Below are 12,757 nucleotides of genomic sequence, written 5' to 3'. Positions count from 1 at the left end.
TCCCGAGTTGCTGGGATTACAGGCATATGTCACCATGGACCTGGCTAATTTTTGTATTTTTAGTAGAGATGGGGTTTCGTCAGGTTGGCCAGGCTGATCTCGAACTCCTGACCTCAGATGATCTGCTCACCTCAGCCTCCCAAAGTGCTGGGATTACAGGGCATGAGCCACCACACCCAGCCCCGCAATTAATTTTAAAACATTTTCATGGCTGGGCACTGTGGCTCACACCTGTAATCCCAGCACCTTGGGAGGCTGACGCAGGCAGATCACGAGGTCAAGAGATCGAGACCATCCTGGCCAACATGGTGAAACCCCGTCTCTACTAAAAATACCGAGGCAGGTGGATTACGAGGTCAGGAGTTCGAGACCAGCCTGGCCCACATGATGAAACCTCGTCTCTACTAAAAATTCAAAAATTAGCTAGGCGTGATGGCATGCACCTGTAATCCCAGCTACTCAGGAGGCTGAGAAAGGAGAATCGCTTGAGCTCGGGAGGTGGAGGTTGCAGTGAGCCGAGATCACGCCACTGCACTCCAGCCTAGGCAACATGAGCAAAACTCTGTCTCAAAAAAAATAAAATAAATTTTTTGGCCGGGTGCGGTGGCTCATACCTGTAATCCCAGCACTTTGGGAGGCTGATGCAGGCAGATCACAAGGTCAAGAGATTGAGACCATCCTGGCCAACATGGTGAAACCCTGTCTCTACTAAAAATATAAAAAATAGCTGGGTGTGGTGGCAGGCACCTGTAGTCCCAGCTACTCAGGAGGCTGAGGCAGGAGAATCGCTCGAACCTGGGAGGCAGAGGTTACAGTGATATGAGATTGTGCCGCTGCACTCCAGCCTGACAACAGAGACTCTGTCTCAAAAAAAAAAAAAACAAACAAACAAAAACATTTTCATGTTCTGCTGGATGCAGTGGCTCACGCCTGTAATCCCAGCACTCTAGGAGGCCAATGACGGGGGGATTGTTTGAGCCCGAGTTCGAGACTACCTTGGGCAACATGGCGAAACTGTCTCTACAAAAAATACAAAAATTAGCCAGACATGGTGGCACGCTCCTGTAGTCTTAGCCACTTGAGAATGAGGTGGGAGGATCGGATCGCTTGAACCTCAGAGGCAGAGAGAGGTTGCAGTGTGCTCAGATTGTGCCACTGCACTCCAGCCTGGGCAACAAAGCGAGGCTCTGCCTCAAAAAAAAAAAAAAAAAAAAAAAAGAACGTTTTCATGTTCTAAGGGTCTTTCATCTAAAGATAAAAATCTGAAGATACCCCTGGGTCCCTAAGCCATCACTCCCCACTCCTCCCACCCCAGCCCTAGGCAACCATTAATCCACTCTGTCTCACCATATATTTTTGTTTTGTGGTAAAATATACACAATATAACATTTATCATTTTAACTGTTTTTAAGTGTAAAGCTCAGTAACGTTAAGTATATTCACATTATTGTATAGCCATCACCAGTGTCCATTTCTAGAATGTTTTCATTATCCCAAATGGAAACTGTACACATTAAACACTAACTCTCTATTTTCCTCTGAACCCCAGGTAACCTTATTCTACTTTCTGTCTCTATGATTTAACTATTCTTGTTTGTTTGTTTGTTTGTTTTTGGAGATGGAGTCTCACTCTGTCACGCAGTCTGGAGTGCAGAGGTGCCACCTCGGCTCACTGCAACCTCCGCCTCCTGGGTTCAAGCGATTCTCCTTGTCTCAGCCTCCCAAGTAGCTGAGATTACAGGCAAGCGCCGCCACGCCCAGCTGATTTTTTGTATTTGTAGTAGAGACAGGGTTTCACCATGTTAGCTAGGATGGTCTGTATCTCCTGACCTCGTGATCCGCCCACCTCAGCCCCCCAAAGTGCTGGGATTACAGGCATGAGCCACCGCGCCCAGCCTGTTTGTTTTTGAGCCTGAGTCTTGCTCTGTTGCCCAGGCTATAGTGCAATGGCATGATCTCGGCTCACTGCAACCTCTGCCTCCCAGATTCAAGCAATTGTCATGCCTCAGCCTCACCAGTAGCTGGGACTACAGGCATGGGCCACCACGCCAAGCTAATTTTTGTGTTTTTTTTTTTTTTTTGAGATGGAGTCTCGCTCTGTCGCCCAGGCTGGAGTACAGTAGCACGATCTCGGCTCACTGCAAGCTCCGCCTCCCAGGTTCACGCCATTCTCCTGCCTCAGCCTCCCGAGTAGCTGGGACTACAGGCGCCCGTCACCATGCCTGGCTAATTTTTTGTATTTTTAGTAGAGACGGGGTTTCACCATGTTAACCAGGATGGTCTCGATCTCCTGACCTCGTGATCCGCCCACCTTGGCCTCCCAAAGTGCTGGGATTACAGGCATGAGCCACTGAGCCCGGCCAATTTTTGTGTTTTTACTAGAGACGGGGTTTCACCACATTGTCTAGCCTGGTCTCGAACTCCTGACCTCAGGTGATCCACCCAACTTGGCCTCCCAAAGTGCTGGGATTACAGGCGTGAGCCACCACACCCGGCCTGATTTGACTGTTCTTTATGCCTTATGTAAGTGGGATCATAACAGTATTTGTCCTTTTGTCTGACTGACTTTACTTAGCATAATGTCCTCATAGTTCATCCATATTGTAGCATGTGTCAGAATTTCCTGTTTTTTGAAGGCTGAATACTATGCCAATGTAGGGATATACCCATTTTGTTTATCTGTTTATCCTTCAAGGACACTTGGTTTGTGTTCTACCTTTTGGGTATCATCACCATGTATTTTATAAACACAGAAGTAATGAGTTACAGTTTCCTGACTTTAGGATGTTCATTATCTCATGTTTGGGAGACCTGAGGGCTAAAATGGGTGCAGTAGAGTTGAAGTACCGTAGACACTCAGAGAAGGGCATGTAGGTTACGGGCGCCATGGCTGGCTACAGGGAGGTGTGGTCTGGGAAGCCTGAGGGGAGTGGATCAAGAGCAGGGGTGAGAGCAGAGACATGGTGGATTGGAGATGATTGCCAGCTCTACTGGAGCACAGAGCTAGGAGAAGAAGGTTGGGGCTGGACTAGGGACGGCCCCATTGCTTGCCTAAAACATCCCCATTTTATCTTGGATGCCATGGGGAGCATTGAAGGTTTTGGAGCAAGGCATGGCAGTGATGAACAAGCCACAGGAGAGTAGTCTAGAAGCAGAGCAGTCTGGAAGTTGTGGGGCTGACATTGCTCAGGCCTGGCATGGGGGGCATCCCTAGGAGCCATGGGGCCACCTGAAATCTTATCTTTTCTTCCTTTCCCTTCTCCTTTCCTTTCTCCCCTCCCCTCCTCTCCTTTTTTTTTTTTTTGACAGAGTCTCCCTCTGTCACCCAGGGCGGGAGTGCGGGGGTGTGATCTCGGCTCACTGAAACCTCAGCCTCCCAAGTAGCTGGGATGACAGCCGTGCTCCACCAAGCCCAGCTAATTTTTTTTTTTTTTTTTAGTAGAGATGGGGTTTCACCATGTTGGTCAGGCTGGCCTCGAACTCCTGGCCTGAGGTAATCCACCTGCCTCGGCCTCCCAAAGTGCTGGGATTGTAGGCATGAGCCACCGCGCCTGGCCTGAAATGTTACATTTCTTTCTATTTGCTTACAGCACCTATGCCCCAGTGAAGTCCTTCCTTCGAGTGGATAAAGAAAAGGTAAGCTCCCCACTTCCTCCGCACCTCAGTGGAAACAGTGCTGGCCCAGCCTGTGCGCCTGGTCCTGTAGCTCAGGTGTTCCAGTTCCCCTCCAGAACCTCAGGGTCCCCATCTGCCCAGATGCCTGACCCCAGCAGGTGCCACACGATTCAGGAGACACATGCACAGGTCTGCTGACAGGCATAGGCAAGTAGAAGCCGCTCAGTCTAGCCTGAATCTCTGCCCCTAAACCCCTCATATACCTGTCATCTCTTCTTCTCCCAGGTCCAGATCTACAACCCAGCCTTCTTCAAGTATATCCATGACCGGTGGACAGAGCATCATGGGCGGTACCCTTCCACGGGGATGCTGGTGCTCTTCTTTGCCCTGCATGTGTGTGATGAGGTGGGTAGGCCTGTGGTGTGGGTGGTGGGAACCCATGGAACAGAGGAGTGCAGGCCTTCTGAGGTCTTAGTAGGCTAACAGAGGAATGTGCTTCTGTAGGCAGAATTCATGTGGCCTTGGTTTTCCCCATCTCTAGACTATAAAGTATAGCTATGCCTTTCCCAAATGTTTCTGCTTTCATGATTCTACTAAATCCAAAATCTCTTCATTAAAAAGTTAAGTTATTGACCCCGTGGTGGCTGACGCCTGTAATCCCAGCACTTTGGGAGGCTGAGGTGGGTGGATTACTTGAGGTCAAGAGTTCAAGACCAAACTGGCCAACATGGTGAAGCCCCATCTCTAGTAAAAATACAAAAAATTAGCCAGGCGTGGTGGGGCACGCCTGTAATCTCAGCTGCTCGGGAGGCTGAGGCAGGAGAATCACTTGAACCCAGGAGGTGTAGGTTGCAGTGAGCCGAGATAGCGGCATTTTACTCTAGCCTGGGTGACAGAATGAAAAAGAAAACAACAACAACAAAACATAAATAGAATGGAGAGTGTATGTAGTTGAATTCCATCTGGACGGCTGCCCCCACCAGCTCTGAGCCCCAGGCCTACTTTGTGTAAAAATGGAGCTTAGTCGTTCAGAGAACCCGTTCCACCAGTGACCAGGGTTGCCCTGCCACGAAGAGCAAGAGCTGAGGCCCAGCACGCGCACGTTGCCGGCAAGTGCTTCATTGAATGGTGCTGATCAAAGTACTCCATTTAAAAAGAAAGAAAAAAAAAGGAATTAGCAAGGGCTGCAGAGGAAGGACAACTGCAAAGGGAAGGTGGTGTCCCCATGTGAGTCCATGTTCTTAGGCCAGGCCTGGGGGCTCCCGCATCTCCCTGGAGCCTCCCGCTCCCCTCTCCTCTCTGTCATCCCGAGCCCGCCCTGCGCCATTCTCTGGGTCACCGCCTGGGGTGACGCTGCGCTGCGCTTCCCCGCAGGTGAACGTGTACGGGTTCGGGGCCGACAGCCGGGGCAACTGGCACCACTACTGGGAGAACAACCGGTACGCGGGCGAGTTCCGGAAGACTGGCGTGCACGACGCGGACTTCGAGGCCCATATCATCGATATGCTGGCCAAGGCCAGCAAGATCGAAGTCTACCGGGGCAACTGAGCCGGGCCTCACCGCGACCCTCCCGGCACATCTGTTAGGTGCCGGCGCTCCGACCAGGGACCCGGGACCTGCAACCCAGGACCAATCATGCTGCAGCCCCGGGGGCGTCCGCTGCGCCCCGCCAATCACGAGACACTGGGGACCGGCCGGGCCTGGCACTAATCTGCGCTGCGGTCGGGCGGAGCTTCTGTTTCTTCCAGGCAATCATGCGACTCAAGGAGAACCTCTGGCGCTGTGTCCAGTCTCCTCCAATCAATGGCCTTCGGGGGCGGGCCGGCGGCCGCTCAATCCCCACTCCCTCATGCTTTGGGTTAGGGTTTTCTTTCACGCTTTCTGAGGAGGAGAGCATGGCGCAGGCCTCGGCGAAGCACTTCCCTGAGGCTCGGCCGGAGGAGCGTTTCCATCGCTGGCCAGACCCGGAGAACGGGCAGTCGCTGCGGGCGTCAGGAGAGGTGGCCGCCCGGCCCCTTTCCCCGCCTGCCCGGATGGGTGCGTGCAGACCCACCAAAGAAAAGCGGTCGCTGCGGGGCTCAGGGCTCGGGACCTCCAGTCCCACCTCGGCGGCGCTGTGGGACGGCCGCGCCCCCAGGGCCGCCTGCGTCTCCAGGAAGCCGGGAGTGGCGTCCCCTGCGGGGTGGGGTGCTCCCAGGCCGAACTCCGGACAGGTGGAGGGGACGGCAGGGCTCGAGGAAGCCCTGTCCCCTCCAGTGCAAGGTGCTCTCACGTGTGCCCTCTGCCCTCCCGTTCACCCGCAGCCTTCTCAGCGCCTCTCCCTGGGCCCGGGGCCGCCTCACCAGCCTGTTGCTCTGGAAAACAGTCCACAGTCCCCGATTCCATCCATACGCCTCCCCCCCCCCCCGCCCCCGTTTTCGGCGGGCTCTGGGGAGGGGGCTGCACGGCAGAAGGAGGCTGGCGATGGGCCCAGCTGCCTGTTGCATGCACCTCCTCCTCCACCCATAGCCTCTTGCCTGGGGAAGAGTTAGCCTGGGGCTGATACTTTGGTTAAGCTGAAGCTGCCGAGGGTGGTCGACCTGCAGATTCTCTGCAAATTCTGAGCTGGCAGAGCCCGCAGCCTGGAGCCGGCCGGGGAAGAGGAGACTTACACGCTGCAGGCCGCCTCCCTCCACCCTGCTCTCCATCTCCCACTTCAGAAGGGCTGGGAAGCTTACGGCCGGGGTTCCACCTGGAAGCTGCTTGCATGGCTGAACCCAGCTTAGGTTCCTAGCGGGGCTGCTGGTGGAATTCTCTCCCTTGGAGGCTGGGGAGGTTTAGGAGGGGGAAGGCTTCTGTGAAGCTCTCAAACCACTAATAGAGCCCCCTCCCCAACAGTGACGGCGCAGACGCTCCCTCTTTTTAGTTGACACCACCAGGCAGCCTCCTGGCTGTTGGTAGGTTCCTGCAGCTGGCTGGGGGAACAGGGACTGGCAGGGGACTTTGTTAGGGGAGGGTTGGGATGGGCAGTGGGCCCTGAAAGTTAATATATTCGAACCTAGCTCGAGTGTCGTTCTTTCCAATTCCGAAAGTAGGAAGAGTAAAAATAGGGGTGATTGGGGTGAGGCTAGAATGCCTCTCTCAGGGCGCCCCCCCTCCCCCACCGTTTTAGAGAGCTAGGCCCCAGCCAGTTTTGTCACTCCCATCTCAATGCTTCCCGAAGAGGCTGTTTTGAGTGTTGAAAAGATGAAAATGCAATTATGCCAAACAGTATTGAGCAGAATAATTTATTTCTTTTTTCTTTTGCTTTTGCTTTAAATCATGAATCCCGCCAGGCATGGTGGCTCACACCTGTCATCCCAGCACTTTGGGAGGCCGAGGCGGGCGGAGTACTTAATACTAAGGTCAGGAGTTCCAGATCAGCCTGGCCAACATGGTGAAACCCCGTCTCTACCAAAAAAAAAAAAAAAATACATATATATACACATATATATACACACACACACACACAAAAATTAGCCAGGCGCAGTGGTGCGCTCCTGTAATCCCAGCTACTTGGAAGGCTGAGGCAGGAGAATCCCTTGAACCCGGGAGGCAAAGGTTGCAGTGAGCCGAGATTGTGCCACTGCACTCCAGCCTGGGCGACAGAGCAAGACCCTGTCTCAAAAAAAAATTAAATCATGAATCCCCATCCTGGAAGAGGTAGGTCCCAGCATCCAGCCAGATCTTTTCTGCAATAGTAATTTAAACAAACTTGTTTATTTCCTTCCCTTTCTCGTTCTGAATTAAAAGGAGCAAAAACTGTCTAGTCCTTCATTGTTCTGAAATGGGCATGATGGTGGGAAGAAGGCAGCTCTCATAGGGTAGCTGTGACTGATAATAGCTGAGAATGCTGGGGCATATGGGAGGAGCGAGATGACTTCCAGACACCCTCCCCGCCCCCTCATACAACAGGCACCTCATTCCTGGACTCTGCTCTCCAAGACACTGAAGTCTGAGCGGGTACAAGCATTTTGGTTAAAAATCAGCTCATTGTCACCTCTTGAGTTCCCTCCAAGAGAGGAACTCATTGGAAAGAATTCCTGGTAGCATCTCCTTGCAGTGGCTGTCCTGTAACCACTCTGGCCTCTCTCAACATGATGTCTCCAGGTCTCCATCAGGCTCCGATGCATTTGGGTGGCCACAGGCTGGGCTGTCCCCACCTCTCAGGGAAGTGCATCTAAGTCCGGTTTGCCCCTCTGGCACAGCCCTGCCTCCACAGCCCAATTTCCACCATGCCACAGGCAACCCCCATTTTTATTTATTTGATTTATTTATTTATTGAGACAAGAGTCTTGCTCTGTTGCCCAGGCTGGAGTGCAGTGGTGCTATCTCGGCTCACTGCAACTTCCATCTCCCAGGTTCAAGTGATTCTCCTCAGCCTCCTGAGTAGCTGGGATTACAGGCGCCTGCTACCACGCCTGGCTAATTTTTGTACTTTTAGTAGAGACAGGGATCGCTTCTCGGCTTTTGGCTAAGATCAAGTGTAGCAGAGACAGGGTTTCGCCATGCTGGCCAAGCTGGTCTCAGACTCCTGACCTCAGGTGATCCACTCGCCTCAGCCTCCTGAAGTGCTGGGATTACAGGTGTGAGCCACTGTGCCTGGCCCCAGCTAAGTCTTAAGGCCCAGTGGAAGACAGTGTGTACGACAGCCTGTCTATGAACCTGCCAAGATCTGTTTCTTGTCCTGCATATCCCTCAAAACTGACTGCCTTATGCTGCAATTGGTCGGCGAGCACACCAAGTGCCAGACCTCCAGAATACAGAGTCCCACATAATCTCATCTTTTTAAAATTTCCTGTTGGCCAAGCACTGTGTTGTTTTGACCCAGCAAGGATACCAAGGAAGTGGTTCTAGTGCAGTGTACCCCACTGTCACCTCTCTCTGAGGACAGCCACCACTGAGCTTTTCAGAGATGCCGGTGCCCTCTCATGAATGCATGCATGTTTGTAATTTTTCTTTTTCTTTTTCTTTTTTAATTTGAGATGGGGTTTCACTCTAGTTGCCCAAGCTGGAGTGCAATGGCCCGATCTCGGCTCATCCCAACCTCCACCTCCCGGGTTCAAGTGATTCTCCTGCTTCAGCCTCCCGAGTAGCTGGGATTACAGGCAAGCACCACCATACCCAGCTAATTGTATATTTTTAGTAGAGACAGATTTTCTCCATGTTGGTCAGGCTGGTCTTGAACTCCCGACCTCTGGTGATCTGCCTGCCTCGGCCTCCCAAAGTGCTGGGATTACAGGCGTGAGCCACTGTGACTGGCCACTTTTTTTTTTTTTTTTTTTGAGACTGATTCTCACTGTCGCCCAGGCTGGAGTGCAGTGGCGGGAATCTCGGCTGATTGTAAGCTCTGCCTCCCGGGTTCACGCCATTCTTCTGCCTCGGCCTCCCGAGTAGCTGGGACTACAGGCGCCTGCCACGACACCCGGCTAATTTTTTTGTATTTTTAGTAGAGACCATGTTCACCAGGATGGTCTTGATCTTCTGACCTCGTCATCTGCCCATGTCGGCCTCCCAAAGTGTTGGGATTACAGGCGTGAGCCACTGCGCCTGGGCCTTTTTTTTTTTTTTTTTTAAGAGACAGGGTCTCCTGTCACCCAGACTGGTGCAGAGCTCACTGCAGCCTCAAAAACTCCTGGATTCAAGTGATCCTCCCACCTCAGCCTCCAGAGCAGCTGGAGCCCGGCTAAAAAAATTTTTTAAAAATATTTTATGGCCAGGCACGGTGGCTTATGTCTGTAATCCCAGCATTTTGGGAGGCTGAGGTGGGTGGATCACAGGGTCAGGAGTTCAAGACCAGCCTGGCCAAGATGGTGAAACCCCATCTCTACTAAAAACACAAAAAAATTAGCCGGGCGTGGTGGCGGGCGGCTGTGATCCCAGCTACTTGGGAGACTGAGGCAGAGAATTGCTTGAACCTGGGAGGTATAGGTTGTGGTGAGCTGAGATCAAGCCACTGCACTCCAGCCTGAGCAACAGAGTAAGACTCCATCTCAAAAAAAAAAAAAAAAAGGTATTTTACCTATCCACAGGCAGCAGACAAGGAAGTATCTTCTGTGACTGGCAAGGTCAGATGCATCATTCCTTGCTAGGCAAAGGGAAGGTAAAATACTGAAACTACATTTTTAAAACTAAAAGTATTCCCTTTTGAGTGTGAATTAAGAATCAATGCGCCTTCTCACTACTCTTGTGAAAAAAAATCACAGCTCCTGCAGCAAGTCTATGCCTGGGTAACAACCAACCCACAAAATCCAAGAGGAGGTCCCCCTCTCCTGCCTCTGTGAGGCTGCGGAGCAGTATGTATGTGGGCCAGCCTGGTCCTCAGAGTGTGGAATTAACATCTTTCCTCTAGCGACTGTTTGTGCTGCTGAGAACAGCACAGGCTCTCTGGCAGCCTGCTTCTCTCCAGGGGAAGCCTGTGAAGCAGAAGAAACATATGGCATCTGCACTCAGGGCGCCCAGTTCCATCCGGCCTCCCTATAAAACGACTTTGCCTTTCCTTTTTTAAAATTACAAAAAAAATTCAACCAATACATAAACATATGAAGTGAATCACCGAGGGCCTTCCTGCAATATCTTTTTTGTGCCCACCATTTGTCATGGAATGGGTAAAGGGGACCAGAGAGGGAAGAGACGCTGCCCCCTCGTGGGGCCATGGCAGTCCCCTGGGCTGTGTCTGCGCGGTGCTTCCTGTGAAACGCTGTTACCACAGGCACCGCACTGGAGACCATGAAAGGGAAGAGTTTGAGATCTCAGCTATCTTTGCTATAAATAGAAATAAACCTTAACTAAGGCTTGAGTACACTTAGGCTGGACACGGTGGCTCACGCCTGTAACCCCAGCACTTTGGGAGGCTGAGGTGGGTGGGTCATGAGGTCAGGAGTCTGAGACCAGCCTGGTCAACATGGTGAAACCCCATCTCTACTAAAAATACAAAATTTAGCCCAGCGTGGTGGCAAATGCCTGTAATCCCAGTTACTTGGGAGACTGAGGCAGGAGAATCACTTGAGCCCGAGAGACAGGTTGTAGTGAGCCAAAATCGCACCACTGCACTCCAGCCCAGGCAACGAGAGCGAAACTCCATTTCATAATAATAATAATAGTAATAATAAAGTAGTGAGACAAGAATGGGCAGCTCCCCAACAGAAAAGATTTTCCAAGAAACTGAATATTTGCCAAGCCTCACTAAGTCAAAATCGAAAAAACAATGACATAATCTCTTGGCAAAGTTTTAAACATTGATTATAGTGTTGACAACCATGTAAGATAATATGTATTTTTGTATCACAGTAACATAAATTGCTAAAAACCTTTTGGCAAGTGTAAATGGCAATGAATTAAAATTTTAAATGTCCCTACTCTTTGACCCAACAATTATACTTCCAGGAATAATAGCCTGAAGTGATTTTCACCAAACGCTCAAAAATAAGAGGTTGGGCACGGTGGCTCATGCCTGTAGTCCCAGCACTTTGGGAGGCCCAGGTGGGCAGACTGCTTAAGCTCAGGAGTTCAAAACCAGCCTGGACAGCATGGTGAGACCCCATCTCTACAAAAATTAGCTGGGTGTGGTGGTGCAGGCCTAAAGTCCCATCTACTTGGAGGGGTAGGCAGGAGGGTCACTTGAGACTGGCTCGAGGTTGCAGTGAACTGAGATCATGTCACTGTATTCCAGCCTGGGTGACAAAAGTGAGAGCTGGTCTCAAAAAAAAAAAAAAAAAAAAAAAGAACAAAGAAGTTCAGGCTGGGTTAAGGGCTCAGGCCTACAATCCCAACTACTTGGGAGGTTGAGGTAGGAGGATCGCTTGAGCCCAGTAGTTTGAGACCGGACTGGGCAACATAGTGAGGCTCCATCTCTACAAAAATAAATCTTTTTTTTTTTTGAGACGGAGTCTTGCTCTGTCACCCAGGCTGGAGTGCAGTGGCCGGATCTCAGCTCACTGCAAGCTCCTCCTCTTGGGTTCACGCCATTCTCCTGCCTCAGCCTCCCGAGTAGCTGGGACTACAGGCACCCGCCACTTCGCCCGGCTAGTTTTTTGTATTTTTTAGTAGAGACGGGGTTTCACCGTGTTAACCAGGATGGTCTCGATCTCCCGACCTCGTGATCCGCCCGTCTCGGCCTCCCAAAGTGCTGGGATTACAGGCTTGAGCCACCGCGCCCGGCAATAAATCTTTTTTAAAAAGATGTTCAGGCCAGGCGCAGTAGCTCACACCTGTAATCCCAGCACTTTTGGAGACTGAGGTGGGCGGATCACGAGGTCAGGAGTTTGAGACCAGTCTGACCAACATGGTGAAACCCCGTCTCTACTAAAAATACAAAAATTACCCGGGCGTGGTGGTGGGCACCTGCAATCCCAGCTACTCAGGAGGCTAAGGCAGGAGAATGGCTTGAACCTGGGAGGTGGAGGTTGCAGTGAGCCAAGATCACACCACAGCATTCCAGCCTGGGCGAGAGAGTGAGACTCCATCTCAAAAAAAAAAAGATGTTCAGCTGGGCGTGATGGCACACACCTACAATCCTAGCACTCTGGGAGGCCAAGAGAGGCAGGCAGATCATTTGAGGTCAGTTCGAGACCAGCCTGGCCAACATGGCGAAACCCCGTCTCTACTGAAAATATAAAAATTAGCCGGGCATGGTGGCATGCGCCTGTAATCCCAGCTACTTGGGAGGCTGAGGCAAGAGAATTGCTTGAAGCTGGGAGCAGAGTGTTGCAGTGGGCCAAGATCACGCCACTGCACTCCAGGCCAGAGTGACACTCTGTCTCAAAAAAAAAAAAAAAAGTTCATTGTAGTAATGTGGGTAAGAGCCATGTACTGGAAATCCCCCATGCCTGTCACTAGAGGAACCAGGAGATAAATGCTGGGACAGCTACATGCTGAAAGGACGGTGGATGGTGTTTCCAGGGCAAGGAAGATGTGTGTGTATTGGACCTTCAACATGTCTAACACATGCTGATCAGTGAAAGCAGGTTGCACAGTAGTGTGAATAGAATGTTCCCATTTTTGTAAAAGAAAAATGGGTTTATGCAAATAAAAGGCAATATGGTAGAATAGTCACCAAGCTACCAGGAATCAGGATCCCAGAGGAGTAGGGATAGAGAGCACTCTCACTTTATATACACACACG

General features: G+C 51.3%; 2 protein-coding genes across 5 annotated transcripts in view; both read left to right on the top strand.

Annotated features, from left to right (window-relative positions):
* The window catches only part of ST3GAL2 (ST3 beta-galactoside alpha-2,3-sialyltransferase 2), a 59,196-nt gene extending 52,329 nt beyond the window's left edge, over positions 1 to 6,867 (top strand). For 3 of the 4 annotated variants that reach the window (XM_009196841.4, XM_031658099.1, XM_021932166.2), the window contains exons 5-7: positions 3,591 to 3,636; positions 3,901 to 4,020; positions 4,990 to 6,867. In XM_009196841.4, the coding sequence (XP_009195105.1) occupies positions 3,591 to 3,636; positions 3,901 to 4,020; positions 4,990 to 5,163 (340 nt within the window). In that variant the 3' untranslated portion in view covers positions 5,164 to 6,867. The remainder of the gene's footprint in view (positions 1 to 3,590; positions 3,637 to 3,900; positions 4,021 to 4,989) is intronic. The other variant, XM_031658100.1, reaches the window with a different exon arrangement.
* LOC108583558 (WAS/WASL-interacting protein family member 1-like) lies at positions 5,341 to 6,867 on the top strand. Its single transcript, XM_017953552.3, has one exon. The coding sequence runs from the start codon at positions 5,370 to 5,372 to the stop codon at positions 6,144 to 6,146; it is 777 nt and encodes a 258-aa protein (XP_017809041.2). The 5' UTR covers positions 5,341 to 5,369; the 3' UTR covers positions 6,147 to 6,867.
* Positions 6,868 to 12,757: the final 5,890 nt, after the last annotated feature.

Source organism: Papio anubis, chromosome 18 (assembly GCF_008728515.1).
Source record: "Papio anubis isolate 15944 chromosome 18, Panubis1.0, whole genome shotgun sequence".
Lineage (NCBI taxonomy): Eukaryota > Metazoa > Chordata > Mammalia > Primates > Cercopithecidae > Papio > Papio anubis.
The sequence above is the reverse complement of the archived record's forward strand: the minus strand, read 5'-3'. Positions and strand labels throughout refer to the sequence as shown.